The sequence below is a fragment of the Cupressus sempervirens genome, chromosome 6 (genome assembly GCF_028749045.1).
Source record: "Cupressus sempervirens isolate cs-2001-9-10 chromosome 6, ASM2874904v1, whole genome shotgun sequence".
In the NCBI taxonomy this organism is placed as follows: Eukaryota; Viridiplantae; Streptophyta; class Pinopsida; order Cupressales; family Cupressaceae; genus Cupressus; species Cupressus sempervirens.
Genome location: NC_143123.1, coordinates 118,258,877 through 118,274,970, shown reverse-complemented (window position 1 = coordinate 118,274,970; position 16,094 = coordinate 118,258,877). Strand labels below are relative to the sequence as shown.

At 35.8% G+C, this 16,094-nt stretch overlaps 1 protein-coding gene across 9 annotated transcripts in view; it reads left to right on the top strand.

The window, feature by feature from the left end:
• LOC149551507 (uncharacterized) overlaps positions 1 to 16,094 on the top strand; it is a 50,268-nt gene that overhangs the window by 33,236 nt on the left and 938 nt on the right. For 4 of the 9 annotated variants that reach the window (XM_089787008.1, XM_089787006.1, XM_089787009.1 and 1 more), the window contains 5 exons: positions 14,335 to 14,472; positions 14,778 to 14,892; positions 15,015 to 15,310; positions 15,541 to 15,612; positions 15,704 to 15,762. In XM_089787008.1, the coding sequence (XP_089643134.1) occupies positions 14,335 to 14,472; positions 14,778 to 14,892; positions 15,015 to 15,310; positions 15,541 to 15,612; positions 15,704 to 15,762 (680 nt within the window). The remainder of the gene's footprint in view (positions 1 to 14,334; positions 14,473 to 14,777; positions 14,893 to 15,014; positions 15,311 to 15,540; positions 15,613 to 15,703; positions 15,763 to 16,094) is intronic. The other 5 variants (XM_089787012.1, XM_089787013.1, XM_089787014.1 and 2 more) reach the window with 2 other exon arrangements.

The following is a 16,094-nucleotide window of genomic DNA, read 5'->3' as shown; positions in this document are numbered from 1 at the left end:
GTGGTGCAACTACTAGTCCTCATATGCGTGATGTTGGAGGCTCTTCTCGAGGGCATGTGCTTATGACAGACTTGTGTGAGGACAGTTGCATCAAGGCTCAACATTTACATGAGACAAAAGCCAGTGACCCTGAAAATGATGATGGCATGATAGCCACCATTGATGGTTGTCGTACATCAATTGATAGTAATGGAAATGTTAGTCATACAGGGTCTGATTTTTATGACAACAATCCTATCTTTGAGGCTCTTGATGGTGTTGTTAACAGGGCGAGTTTGGAGATTTGAGAATGCTGTTGGTATCACTATGAGCTTTAACTCACATGTGAAGAGTGCTAGTTTTGAGGATTGCATGGAGAATATGAGCTCCAATAGCTCTGATTTTTATGGCGGCAGTCATAATGGTGAGTCTGTGCAGGAGATAAAGACTTTTCCATATGTAGGTGATGGCTGCATAGAGTTCCCTTGTCTTGACACTCAAGTTTCGGGTGTTAGGAGTGAGTTACATGATGTGGATTTGTGCCATAAAATTCTATTTTTTATGACAGCAAGGAGTCATGCTTGTAGCAGCATGAGATAGTAGAGGTTTTACAGGTGGCTGATGTTGGTCATGATTTGGGTACTACTAATATTATTTATTAGGATGACTTGTGTTGCAGTGAGCTTGATTAGTAATATCAGACTATAGCAAATACTTTAGAGATGTCATTGGTTGATGATAGGTCCCAAGATCATGAATCATATGGACTTCATGTGAGGAGATTGATATAGCAACGACTTCTGCTTATTCAGATGAGACATTCGTCAAAGTACCCATTAGCAGTACCTCAATTGTTGGTGTGTGTAAGGATGATGGCACACATGATGTTATGTATCATGAGGTGATTGATGCAAATGCAATTTCCTATCACAGTGTTGAGGTTGGGTTCGAGGACATGTGCAAGAGTCAGCAGTTACAAATTCCTTATCATTTGAATGGGCAACTGAAGTTTAGTGATAACATGATTGCCACAACTTTATTGCACTTTGATGTTGCCCAACAGATGTTGGCTATCTATGGTTGGGGTGCTCTTGTGACATATGAGCACCATGATGGTGGCCTTTCCCTTGAGGAGTTTCATGCTCTCTAAGAGGCTATCAGGATTATGAGACATAATTATTTACAATTGTTAGTGGATCGTGATTTCTTGCTCAAGAGAGACTATATGTTATGATGCCTTGAGGGGACAGGAAGAGGAGGTTGATGAGCTCACCCATGCACTTGAGGTGATTGTGGACTCTTTGCAGTGTACTCAATTGTCCCTCCAAGAGTCATAGTCACATTTGGATGAGGTTACCATGGAGTTGAGCAGAGTATAGTCTTCACCAACTATAGTTACAAATCAGTCATCTTCAATGATGATAATGATTTGATTTCCACGAGCTATGGTAGTGAGAAGGTTGAGGATGTGGCCACACATATCCCAATTACGGGTGCAGATGCTATAATTGGGATGAGTGCATCCGTAGAGAGCAGCAAGAACCCACATGTTGCATCAAGTTTTGTGGACATATCCACTGTTGATGTTGGTGATGAGCTAGATGACAAGGGTTAGAGTTGTGATTGTCAACATTCGATCGAGGTGGGAGCATTTTATCATGACTGCGTCGGGAGGAGTATTCATCATGACTTCTCAGATCCACACATAGAGCATTTGATGATACATCAATGTGGATTGGTTGTGAGGGTGTACCATCCTTTGGGAGGTGAGTATTTGCCATCTACAGTAGATGGGATTAATTGTTGTGAGTTGGATTACTTGTAGAGTGAGCGCATCCATGGGAGCCTTGTAGAGGACAGAGATGGTTTTGGTGATACAACCACTTTCAGATGTTTAGATCTCTGTAGTATGGATGAATGTGCATTCAATGTGTTTTGGGTCCCTCATGCTGACATTGTTAGCATTGAAGTTTGGTTAGGTCTCTTTGATTGGATTCACCACTTTGGGCTTGGTGAAGTTGAGTTCAAAGTTGAACAACAAATAGTAGAGGATGTTCTTCTTGGCGGGCTTTAGTGTTTGGGATCCTTCTAGTGCATTGGGATTTTAGATAGGTCTTGCAGAGGAGTTTTGGGATGTGTACATGATGTTGAGTACATATGGGTTTACTTTTGACTCTCATGTGCATGATCCTTTTCAGGTGCACAATTCAATTGCAAATGTGTCAGATAATGTGTGGCAACTCACTTTGTGCAATTCAGTGAAGCAAGCTTTGTCATCTTTCTGAGTTGCTTAACTATGAGATATTCACTCCTGCAACATCTACGCTCAAATTCATTTTAATTTTGACAAGTTCAAGCAGTTAGATTGGTGATGATGGTACAGGAGCTAAGTGATGATCACATGGACATTACATGATTCTACCCTTGGGACCAGGGTGGACTGATGTGTTATTTGTTTCTGAGATTGCTTGGGGACAAACAATCTTAGGGAGGGGGAACTGTAATGTCCACATTTTTCCTAGCATAAGAGTTTGAGGGGTTATCCTATTATTGTAGATAGAGGGTTTTTGAGGCAAAGGCTTGGTTATGGGAGGATCTTGTCTTCTAGACAATTCATTATGTTCTAGATTGGTCTTCGTTTGACTCAAATTAGACTTTGTTTGGGCTGATTTCATGCACCTACTATTTGTGGCAAGTATGATGATGGTTGGGAGGGATCCTTTCTATTTTAGGAAATTACGTTTGGTCACATGGGGAAATAATAGGCATGACTCCTAATTTAGATGACATATTTAAAGGATAAGTACTTTGGGAATTATTATTATTTTAGTGGCCAAACTATTATTAAATCATTAAATTATTATCTTTATAAAGTTCTTTTGAACTTTATAAAGTTGCATTTAAGTGAAAAGTGTATGGAAGAAGTTATTGGTAGTTGGTGTGTTGAAGAAGACTTTGGCTTTAATTGTTATAAAAGCAAGCCTCTAGCTTTGATTTATTCATCTCTTATCATTTGCATTTCTATGACTTTGTGAATTTCATGAGGTTTCAACGTTGGCTGAAGAAGAGGACCAATTCCTCCATTTTGTTGGCACTTTGAGCTGTTGAAATACACATTGAATTGTGTTCTAAATGTCAGAATTGTTTTTGTATTTGGGTTTGACAAATTTGGCACTAAAGTATACCAAATTGATCACATCATATTGTGATTAGCTACCGGTTTGGATGCCAATTTCTAGCCTTCGTTTCTATTACAAGTTTGTTTCTTGAAGGCATTTTAAGGAGCTTCTATTAGGTATTTTCAATCTGCAGTTGAACATCTCATTGGGCGGCCAATTCTCGGAAGGTGATGAGAGGAATTGTTGTAGCAATGTTCATATCTAGACCTGTGTTTAGAGAACTATAAGGAACTAACACTTATGGCTATAGATGGATTTTCACTCTTATCTTTCATTTCTTCAAAGTATTGAACTATTAGTTTTTCCATGTTGCAATTTCTTAAATCTCATCTTTGACTCACTTAAACTCAACAAAACGAAATCCTTCTCATCCTAATAATAGAACCTGCCAAATCATTATGAAAGCTACAAAAACTAAACCAGATTAAATGTAGCTAGTGACAGAGAAAAGTGAGTCCTCATTTGTAATGGGGTGTGTCTTTATCACACAACATGCAACACTGGTGATGCCACATAAAAACTGCATCCCTCATGAAAACCCCTAAGGGATCCAAAGACCCAAGGTCAATCGAATCACACACACACACATGATCAAATCGACATCACTCCTTAGATACAATGAAACAAGCACAAAGGAAGAAAATTCACATGAATAGTGTTAAATTTGTAACTTCGATATAATATTGATCTGATTGCACAAGATCTTATAGATCTATTCTTGCATGGAAGGCCTATATATATGTGTTCCTTGTTTAGGCAAGATCGGCGTCTCCCTTGGATTATGACATTTGAGTTTTGAACTTAACTAATATTTGTTAGTTTGATTAATTAAAAGCTATTACTCCTTGATGCTGATTATGAGAAAACATTATAGGGCCGACCTAGATAGGGTCATGTCCCTTCAAGGGACATGCCCTTTTGTTACCTTATTTATATGGGGTATGGTTGTAGTTAAAGGACACACAAATAATATACGGTCTGCTCCTTTAAGCAATTCTGCCCTATGCGAATACTTGCAGAGATAACACATTTCAGAATAATATTTATATTATTGACATCACTTCATACAAGTTTGAATCATAAAAGATCATCTTCAGCAAGCATCATAGAAGGTATTATCTTACTCTGATCATACAGAATTTGCAGAAACTTTACATGGTATTGGAGCTCTGGTAGTTGAACCTAGACTCTACAAACTGACAATCAGACTTTCATATCTAGCAACATCCTTCTATCTTCAATGACAAGCACAATCAGATCCGAGAATAGGTTTGATGGGAAAGAACACTTTCTTGCTTGGAAATTCAGAATTATGATGATTCTTGAAAACAATGATGTGAAACAGTTTGTTGATTCAGCATCCAAGCAACTTGTTATTGAACCTAATAAAACAATCTGGAGTAAAGGAAATAGGAAAGCCATGCAGAATATATTAGATGGAGTAAAAAATGAAATAGTACCTATGCTAATGAAACATCAAACAACATTTCATATGATAGATGCATTATTAAATGCATGAGGTTAACAGAATATATTAGATGGAGTAAAAAATGAAATAGTACCTATGCTAATGAAACATCAAACAACATTTCATATGATGGATGCATTATTAAATGCATGAGGTTAACAATGCGACTAGAACCCTTGCACTAAAAAGGCAACTAAATCATATACAGATAAAGAAGGGAGAATCTATGAACTCTTACTTCCTAAGGGTGGCTAGTCTAAGAGACAAACTTGCAAGTATAGGAACCATAATTGAATATAAGGAACTAACACTTATGGCTATAGATGGGTTACTTGATTCATGGGAAACATTTTGACAAGGAGTAAGTGCTAGAGACAATATTCGGACTTTAATAGACTCAAAGGAGATTAATCGCCTGCAAGAAGAATTCAAGAAACTTAAGAAAGGAGGAAGATTGAAAATTGAAGATGAAGAACTTTATGTTCTCAATACAAACTCCTATAAAGCTAAGAAGAAGCACTTCAAGAAGAAAAAGGGTAATCAAAGAAATGACAAACCTAAGAAAGATCTATCCAAAATAAAATGCTTCAAATGCGAAAAGTTTGGACACTATAGATCTAATTGCCCTGAGAATACAAAGCAACAAGTAAATTATACAAACATTACTAGGAAAGAAGATTATAATCCTGAGAATCGTGTATTATATTTTGCACTATTAAATGAAGTATCAAGCAAAGCATGGGTAATTGATAATGGGTCATCTCAACACATTACAGGATACAAAGAAGCACTGGACTCTATATCTAAAGAAGTTGATGGTGAAGTTGCCATTAGTGATAATTCCACTCATTCAATCAAAGGAATTGGGAATTGCACCTTGAAACTGAAATCAGGTAGTTCTCTACATCTCAAAGGAGTACTCTATGCACCAGGAATAAAAAGGAATCTAATCTCGATTACAACACTTGAAGATGATGGACATAATGTTGCATTCATGAACGGCAAAGTAATGACCTGGTCTAAGAACTCTTCATTTAAGAAAGAAAAGTTGATTGGTCAAAGAAAGGGATACTTGTATGAATGAAATACAGAACTTGGTCAACCTATTCAAGCATTAATTCATGAAGCTACTAACATAAACGAAATATGGCACATAAGGTTAGGACATCTAAGTTTCAAAAGCTTATCGACTATGGAGAAAATGATAACTGGTTTACCTAAGTTGAATAAAGATCACTCAAGCATATGCAAAGGATGCGCTTTGGGTAAGAACACCAAAATTCCATTTCATGATAGCACTAAAAAATCTAACAATGTTTTGGAATTAATCCACTCAGATTTATGTGGACCTATGTTTGTTCTTTCTCTTGGAGGATTTTGGTACTATATACTTTTTATAGATGACTTTTTTAGGAAAACTTGAATTTACTTCTTAAAGTGTAAAAAATCTTAAAAATCCTTAAGTGATTTAAAGAATTCAAAACCTTAACCTGAAAAATTTTCAGGAAACAAACTTAAAACTCTTAGGACTGATAATGGAGGAGAATACACTTCAGATTTGTTTAAAGAGTTTTCTAAAGAAACATTAATTAAGAGAGAGTATATTGGTCCTAATAACCCACAACAAAACAAGGTAGCAAAAAGGAAGAATAGAACAATTATAGAAGCTTCGAGAGTTATGATATTTCATCAGAACTTAGAATACTATCTTTGGGCAGAAGCCTCTTGTACTGTTGTCTATATTCAAAACATAAATGCTCACTCCTACCTTAGAGATAAAACTCCTGAAGAAGTATTTACTAAGGTTAAACCTAATATAAGTCATCTTAGAATTTTTGTGTGCCCAGTATATACACATGTTCCAAAAGAAAAGAGAACTAAGTTAGAACCCTCCAGGAGGAAAGGTATTTTTGTTAGGTATAGTGAAACATCTAAAGCATATAGGATTTTCATACCTGGTCAAAAAAACATTGAACTTAGTAGGGATGTAATATTTGAAGAAGATTTAGTATTCAAAAGAGCCCTAAGTTTTGGAGATCCCTCTCCCTTACCTAGTTATGAAGAAAATACTAAATTTGAGTTTGAGAGGGAGAACATTGAAGAAATTGAAGATGAAATTCAAAATCTTAATCTTGAGGAAATTCAAAATCCAAAGAAAAGACCACTTTGGGCCGTTAAGACAGTAGAGGAAGCACAAGACTTCGCTGCACCATCTAGAACCTTCAGAGAAAGCAAAAGACCCAAAAGATTTTCTAGTTATGCAGCAAACGTGAGTGATTTATCTAAATCAGAACTAACCAATGTTTTAAATGCTATTAAACATTCATCTTGGAAAGATGCCATGACAGAAGAATGCCAATCCATTACTAAGAATGATGTTTGGAAAATTGTCCCAAGACCTGAAGGAAAATCCATTGTTTATTCTAAATGGATATTTAAAACCAAGCATGCTACTAACGATAGCAATGAAAAATATAAAGTCAGATTCGTAGCCAGGGGATTCTCTCAGAAAGATGGAATTGATTATAAAAAAACTTTTGCTTTTGTTGCTAGATATACCTCTATAAGGGCAGTCCTAGCTATTGCAGCATTGAAGGGATGGAAAGTACATCAGATGGATGTAAAAACAACATTTTTGAATGGAAAAATTACAGAAGAGGTATATTTGGAACACCCTAAAGGATTTGAAATTCATAACCCTAAAGTTTTTGTTTGCAAGCTCAAGAAAGCTCTCTATGGGCTTAAACAGGCTCCAAGGGCGTTGTATGAAAGAATTGATAAGTATCTCACCAATTTAGGATTCTTTAAGAATGAAGCTAATCCAAATCTCTATTATAAAAAGGATAAAGATGATATGATAATATTGATACTATATGTTGATGATTTACTAATAACAAGTGATGATTATCTTATAGATCAATGCAAGAAAGATCTAATCAAAGAATTTGAAATGAAAGATTTAGGACTCCTTCATTACTTCCTAGAACTGGAAGTATGGCAGAATTCTGACAGCATCATAAATTAATCAAGGAAAGTATACATCAGACATCTTGAAGAGATTTAGAATGTGGAACTACAGGCCTATGTCTTCTCCAATGGAGATTAATCTATATTAACCTAAGGAAGCAGCAGCAGAATCACCTTCCATAGATTCTACTCTTTACAGATAGATGATTGGGTATCTTATGTACTTGGTAAATACAAGACTTGATATTTGCTATGTCATTAATTCCTTAAGTCAGTTTATGTGTGAGCCAAAGGAGATTCACCTAGTTGCAATCAAACAGATTATGAGATACTTCCAAAGTACTCTTAATCTTGGGCTCAAGTATGAGAAAGTTGACATGGATTTACATGGGTACACAGACTCAAATTGGGCTGGAGTGTTACTGATAGGAAAAGTACTTCAGGATGTTGTTTCAGTTTAGGCTCAGGGATGATATCTTGGATATGCAGAAAGCAGGCATCAGTAGCACAGAGTTCCACAAAAGTTGAATACATTGCCGCAACAATGGCCTCTCGGGAAGTAGTTTGGCTTAGAAAGTTACTTGTGGGATTATTTGGTCAACCCATGAATCCTACTATCTTTCATTGTGATAATCAAAGTTCCATCAGGCTTTCTATGAATCCAATTTTCCATGACAGCATATTGTAATTTCTTACCATTATGTAAGAGATATGGTAGATAGGAATACTATAAAATTAAAACACATTTGCACTACAGATCAGACAATAGATATTCTTACCAAACCTGTCTCTCAAGTGAAGATACATCACTTCAGGAAAAGACTTGGTATGGTTGAATTGTAATACATTTGTATTCATTAAATTATTATTAAAATTGTTAGGCTATTGACTGTTATGGGCTCCACCATTTGTATTCATTATCTAAGAGGTGACGATCTCTAAGATAATGAACACTTGTATAAAAGACAATATGAGAGATGATGATCTCTTAGATAATGTGTTGGACAATAGAGATCTACTATCAGATCTAGACGAGTTCAAGATCACATTGTGATGTAGACATTTCTATGCCTATGAGTCACAACTTGGATAAATGAAGAATTTAATTATTCTCCAGAGTTTATCTTGTGTTCTAGTAGATCTTAACTCAGGATAATGTTGTGATATAGGAATGCCAGTGCCTATGAGTCACAACTTGGATAAATGAAGAATTTAATTATTCTCTGGATTTTATCCGGTATATTGTATTCTTTGCTATACTGTTATCACTAGTATTAGTGATAAGTCATATCACAAGGAAGTAATATGACTTAGTATCATGTGTTCGATGATACCACATGTTAAGAAGATTCAGATAGATATAGAATATCAATCTATGCTTATCCATCGTAATTGATGATGCTAGCTATGTTATCTCTCAATATGATTATCAAGTTAAGGAGTGTTAAATCTATAACTTCGATATAATACTGATCTGATTGCACAAGATCTTACAGATCTATTCTTGCATGGAAGGCCTATATATATTTGTTCCTCGTTTAGGCATGATCAACATCTCCCTTGGATTATGGCATTTGAGTTTTGAACTTAACTAATATTTGTTAGTTTGATTAAAACAAAAGCTATTACTCCTTGATGCCGATTATGAGAAAACATTATAAGGCCGACATAGATAGGGTTATGTCCCTTCAAGGGACATGCCCTTTGGTTACCTTATTTGTTAGTGTAAATAATTAATTATTATTACACTTTACTTAAGTTTACTTAGGTTAATGCATTAGCATATTAGTTGTCATGTAGACACCTAGGAGTATGCATAGTCATATGAGTTGTCTTGTTGACAACACAGAAGTTAGCAACTTATTTGAGCACATGGTGTCTACAACATCTCTTTACGAGATACACCTATGTAAACTTATCCTCTCATCATAGCAGAAACTCCTGTGCTCAATGGAGGATAATCCACTCTTAGTGGACATGTGCTTAGTTGTGATGTTTATCTCTTTGTTGACTCCTAGTCATTCTAGATGCCTTTATATACAGACACTTCTAGTGTGTATTTGTCCAATATCCATTCTCATTATTGTTATTATGATCATCCATTATTGGTCCATATTGTGCTAGTGCTTGAGCTTCTTAATCTTGGTGTCATTTTTCCCTAAGGCAAATACATGGTATCAGAGCCATGGGAGTTACATTGCATAGCCATTGGAGAGATTTTTTTTGCAGGTCAAGATTGGAGCTTGTTGGTGCAAATCAGATATTGCCTTCATATTTAGAAGGTCAAAAAACCCTTAAACATCAAAGTCAAACATTTGAGGTGAAATCTAGAGTCATTTGATTTCTGGAGGTGCAATGGCAATGATTTAGGAAAAATAATTACAAAGGTGATTTTGAAACAACAATATCTCCCTCATACGAACTCCTTTTTTCGAGCAATTTTTTTTGTTTTCTACACATTGGTGTAGGATGTTTGAGATCTTTGTTCCTGAATTTTTCTGTAAATCGCAAATCCCAATTTTTGCAACTTCAAAGGCTTAGTTTGGGCTCATTTGGACACATATTTAGGTGCTATTTTTTTTGAGAGCATGATTTTTTCTGTACTTTCTAGATTTGGTATTAGTTTGGAGGAATTTTGAGTAGACATAGTACTTTCAAATTTTGGTCTCATTTTGGCCTATTGGCACTAGTAATTAATTAGATCCTTGAGAGGTCTTGTGTCTTATCTTGTTGAGTCCGATATAGCTTCATATTTGTTGTTGTAACCAGCAAAATCAGAAGTCCCCTTAGGCCCTAAATTGGCAAGTGGCCATTGTAATCACACTAAATATAAAGTGCCAAATCATGCATTAGGGGGGGAGGGGGGGTTCTTTGATTTTTTTTTGCATTTTGGGGGCGCATACATTATTTGATCTCGTAGAGTCATGTCAAAAGTGTCACTTTGGTTTAAGATTCAAATTGACAAAAAGGAAGTATTAGAAATGGAGCGATTTGATGATTGATCATCTAAGAGAACATAAGGAAGTGTTTCCTTATCTATATTTGAAGATATTTCCACCTAATAATAATTGTGGACATCTTTCTCTTCTTTTTCGCTTTATGTATAACAGTATGAGTAAGGAATCTTTTGCTCCTCTTAGTAAGGCAAGTAGTCCCCATGACGTTTGGATGCGTCTTTGGGAAGCATATGGAGATCCACGAGTCCCTCCATCACCAGAGGATATTCTACCTCCAGTCACTCTAGTTGTAGTACCTACAACTCCAGTTGAGATCATACCTTCTGATGCTCCTGTTGCTTCTACTGATCCAATTCCAGCCATAGATGCTCTTGATTCAATGCAACAGGAAACACCATGTCTTCCTATTTCAGCTTCATGGGATGACTTCCTTCCAAACATTGCAGTGTTGTTTGTGGAGTGTTACATTGAAGATGTGGGAGACACTATTGATGACATCCATCTTCTCTTTGTTGAGGAGAGTTCTTCTTCACTTGTTGTGAGAGAACACTCTGACCCTCAACCACTTGATCTTTCTTTTAAGACTGACATGATTGTGGGCACTTTTTTTCAGTAGTTGGAGGACTCTTTTACTTCAAAGGAGACATATCAGTCTTTGGAGATTGTATTCCAGTTTCCTCAAACATCATATCTTTTGAGGATTCTTCCTAATAGTTGGGGAGCATTCTCTACTACAACTATGGCACCACTTCTTCCTACAAGGAGGAACATCATTCAATTTTCATTGTGCAGCTTCTTCAATCATCAAGGAGCTTCTTTCATGAGTGTGCATTCATCATTGAGGGGAGGCTACATTGTTTCTATTCCCATATCTTCCTATAAGGATGATTCCTTGTCTTTGGAGTTTGATTCACTTTCATACATGGACATTTTACCTTGTTTGGCACCTTCTTTTGGGCATCCTCTAGATTGGCTTGTGGCATCTACATTCATCAAGGACTTGTCAACATATGAGCAGGCTTCAGAGGCAGCATCCATAGCATTCTACCTATGGATTCCTCATCCATCTTCCTATCCACAATGGGAGGTATACTTGCACCTGTACTTGGTGTATCTTCTTCCTAAGGGGAGAAATGTCATTTGTAGGTATTGGATACTTTTTTGTCTTCATGACATCTTTGCAGGAGATTATTCAATATGGGGGGATACCATCATGTGTTTTTTTCTTTTGGGGGATATATGCTTGTACATGCATGGTGTATGTCATACTAGGGGGGTCTTGATTACTCCATCCTTGCATGCATCTTGTATTTCTTCATCTCTCTTTTTGGAGGAGTTTTTTTCCCGTGAGGTTTTCCCTCTTTCTCCATTTTCAAAGAGATTGCATTGCATTGCATTGTATGTAGAGTATTGCATTTGTACATAGGTACCTAACATGGCCTAGTAGTCGGGACCCACATTGCATCTTGCATTTAGCTTTGTGAGCTTAAGTGCATTCCCCTAAGTTGCACTTAAGGGGGGATGTTAGTGTAAATAATTAATTATTATTACACTTTACTTAAGTTTACTTAGGTTAATGCATTAGCATAGTAGTTGTCATGTAGACACCTAGGAGTATGCATAGTCTATGAGTTGTCTTGTTGACAACACAGAAGTTAGCAACTTATTTGAGCACATGGTGTCTACAACATCTCTTTACGAGGTACACCTATGTAAACTTATCCTCTCATCATCGCACAAACTCCTATGCTCAATGAGGATAATACACCCTTGGTCGACATATGCTTAGTCGTGATGTTTATCTCTTTGTTGACTCCTAGTCATTCTAGATGCCTTTATAGGCACTTCTAGTGTGTATTCATCCGATATCCATTCTCATTATTGTTATTATGATCATCCATTATTAATCCATATTGTGCTAGTGCTTGAGCTTCTTGATCTTGGTATCATTTTGCCCTAAGGAAAATTCTTACATTATTTATATGGGGTATGGTTGTAGTTAAAGGACACAAATAACATACGGTCTGCTCCTTTAAGCAATTCTGCCCTATAAGAATACTTGCAGAGATAAAACATTTCAGAATATGCTATGGTAAATTAGAAGAATCACAGATAGTGGTAGTGGCAGCGACAAAAGCATTGTCAACCTCATGATCACCAAGTAGCTCAAGGTCATCATCAACTCCAAGTGAAGCAAGGCAGGAAACTAAATCATCCAAATCAACACACCCTCTATCAAGAATAAATATACCATTCCTTTGTCTCCCTTTATTTGTAGGTATTTTCTCTATGTGAGGAGGCCACAAGTTTGACTACACAAACACCAAGTCCTCTGCCTTTTTGAAGTGTGGTCTATTGTGCTTTATTTGAGTGGATGAAGTATGTGCTCTTATAAATTCATCAATGGGAATCATTAAGAGTTGAGAACAAACTTGTGATAAAATTTTGATGGCAAGAGGTTGTTGGTGTTGGTATGAATCTTCATGGAAGAACAACCATGTATGAGCATCAACCTATGCTTGTCCCAAAGAGCTTCAAGATCACAACAATTTGTGCTTGCAAAATGAAGCTTGAAATCGCATACATTGAATTAACAGAAATCAACAGGTACATCTAGCAGTTTACAAAAGCTTCAAACTGAACCGGAAGTCTTCTAGAAATAGAAGACTAAAATAAATAGAACACCTTAATGACCATTACTAGAAGATTCTACATAGCTAGCTGAAAATAGCGAAGGATACTAAAATGTTAAAAAAATAAAAAATGTTCTAATACCCTTCCTTAATAGTCATTCTATCAAATACCCTGCAGAAGGCAATCTACAAGTCTTGGTAGAAAATGCATAGAAGTCTGCACCTTTCTCATCAAAACACTTCACAAAATGAGCATGTGATTGAGACCCTATTTGTGCAAAACTTCTGCAAATGATCATGATAACCAAAAACTTTCCTACTTACCATTGGGAAACAAAACTATCACTCTCTATAACAAAACTACAATTCAAAACCGACTGCAAGAAGCCATGGGTTTTGTGGAAAAAACTGAAAACCCTGAAATTAAAGTTTACAAAGCAACATTTTTCCAGGAAAAAAAGTAGAAACCCTAAAATAGAACCCCTACATAATTTTTGGTGGAGAAAATTAGAAGATCCTCCAAATGAGAACCCATGATTTTTTAGGACAAAATGATGCAAAATCCAAACAAAATAAAAAAATAATGAAACCTTATAGTAATTATTTAAGGAAAAGATCATAAAACCTAGATAATAAAATCCCAAAATAATTTTTTGTGTGATTTTTTAAATGACAAAAACAAATAAACCTTTTTATTCATTCAAAAGAATAACAAACACTTCTTGATCATATAGATCAAGGATCAACTGATCATATAGATTACAAATAATAATTGCATAACAAAAGCCTCAATATATATAGATAAGATAATTTTATTAAGTGTCCAATGAGAGACCACAAGTTAATTATTAAGAACAAAACAACACAACGTTCTGTCCACCATAAGATAAGTCTTTCTATCTCACAGTGCTCTATCAATATTCTTTGTTGAATTGTCTGGCATTGTCTTTTGAACCATTTAGAATGGGTACACCAAAAAGGAGACTTATGTTTGTTGCAAACAGAACCAAGACACTTTTTATGCACAAATTCCAAGATATTGTTTTCATGTTTCAATTATATGGTTGAACTAGACTGAATTCTTTTTTAAACAAGCAAAGCTGTAGAGATTTATTTCAATCTGATGAGCAATTTGTTAATGTATTTGACAGTGTGGCAAAGGCTGGAAAGGGAAAACAGTGATTTTTTTAGGAAGTATTACATATGGTTAAAAGTAAAAGAGCAAATCTTGTTATTCAATCATCTGCTTGAGCAACAGCACCAGGTCATGGTGATGGAAAGTGCACTAGGTATGTCCTCTTTTCTAATTTCTGTATAAATATTGAGATGCACTCAAATCCTTCCAAGTTACAACAATTTCTTTATGGTCACATTTAATGAGCTAGTAAGGGCGGATGCTGAAAGAATTTCTATGAATGCAAAATATAATAGGGACTGAAGATCTTATATTATATTATTCTTAGGCTCTGTTTCTCAAGATTTCCAAACATACTCACTTTCACCTCTTGTCTGTTCCCCCTTTGCCAATGTTTCAATGAGATGGTTACTAATGTTTTGCAGTCTTTTCTGAAATATTGTGTACTTCTCTTACTAGAATTTCCACAATCCCAGCTTCAAACAAACATGCAGCCTCATGTTGTTTCCAGTGACCTTGCTAATCAGTTTATGCAGCACAACACACTTTCATCCCACACGCATCTTGGAGCAGAGTAAGATTCTTTTTCTTTTAGACTTTTGCCCCTTTTTTCACTTACATTCCTGTGTAACTGTTTTTAATTTATGTTTCAAATCTGCCAACATGATTGCGGAAGTGATATAATATGACTTGCAGTAGCAAGGTAGATGGGGTCACGGAAAGGCCTAACCCCATCCATTCACCCGTATTTGATTCTACATCCATGAGCAATGTGGATTTCAATCAAAGTTCAACCATGTTTGGGAATGAAGCTTTCTTCTCTAATCCATCAATGCTATCGGGTACTCCATATACAACCCGTAATTTGGTTGATCTCAATGGGGATGGATTCTTACACATGGGAAGTTTGGATGGTGTGCCAGGAACCACTGGTCAGTCTTCCCTAGACAGGAGTATGACAGACTTGAGGACCGTGTTCCAACCTAATCAAGGTACAGTACAATTTTTTAAATTTTTTTTGAATTATTAGAGATTGTTACATGGAGTTTTAATGGAAACATTTGCAACTTATGAGACCAAATAATTTTTCTGAGACCTACCTTGTAATATTCAACTTAACCAATGGCATTATTTCAACGTATAGAAAACATGAAGAATTTCATCTCACATGGGAACTCATGTTATGTATTATAACTAGTTTTAGCACCACAATGCCTCGCAGGAAATTTTTCTGGCCCCTCGTTTTCTTCTTCCACTATGGGTTCTTTTATGAGTACTCATTTTCAAAATACAGGCAAGTATTTTGTCAGATTATTGTTCTCATGATTTTTACAAACTTCTGTGATTAATATATGGCTTTATTCTAACAAATGATTTACTTACAGGTGAGCACAGAACTGTTGGACCTATCACAGAGCGTATGTATGATTCATACGAAGACAAGGTATCATGTTTGTCCTTTTTTATATGACATGCAATTCAGCCGCATTTTGTGAAGTTGAAGTTAGCTTTTGTAGACAATTACTTAACCAGTGAGACTTAACCACTTCCCTTATCTTTCACTATATGGAAGAAGAAACAACTGATGAACTAAACCTTATTATGATAAAGAACTATTGCACTGCGTGGGCTAGTACAAGTCTTTATTGTATAAGATTCTTAGAAACTTTGAATTGAATATCTTACAAAAAGAGTTCATATTAGGCAAATTCATTTTCATTTTTTTATCATTAGCATTTCAAATTGTATCATTGCAGTCTTCAATAATATTTTGCA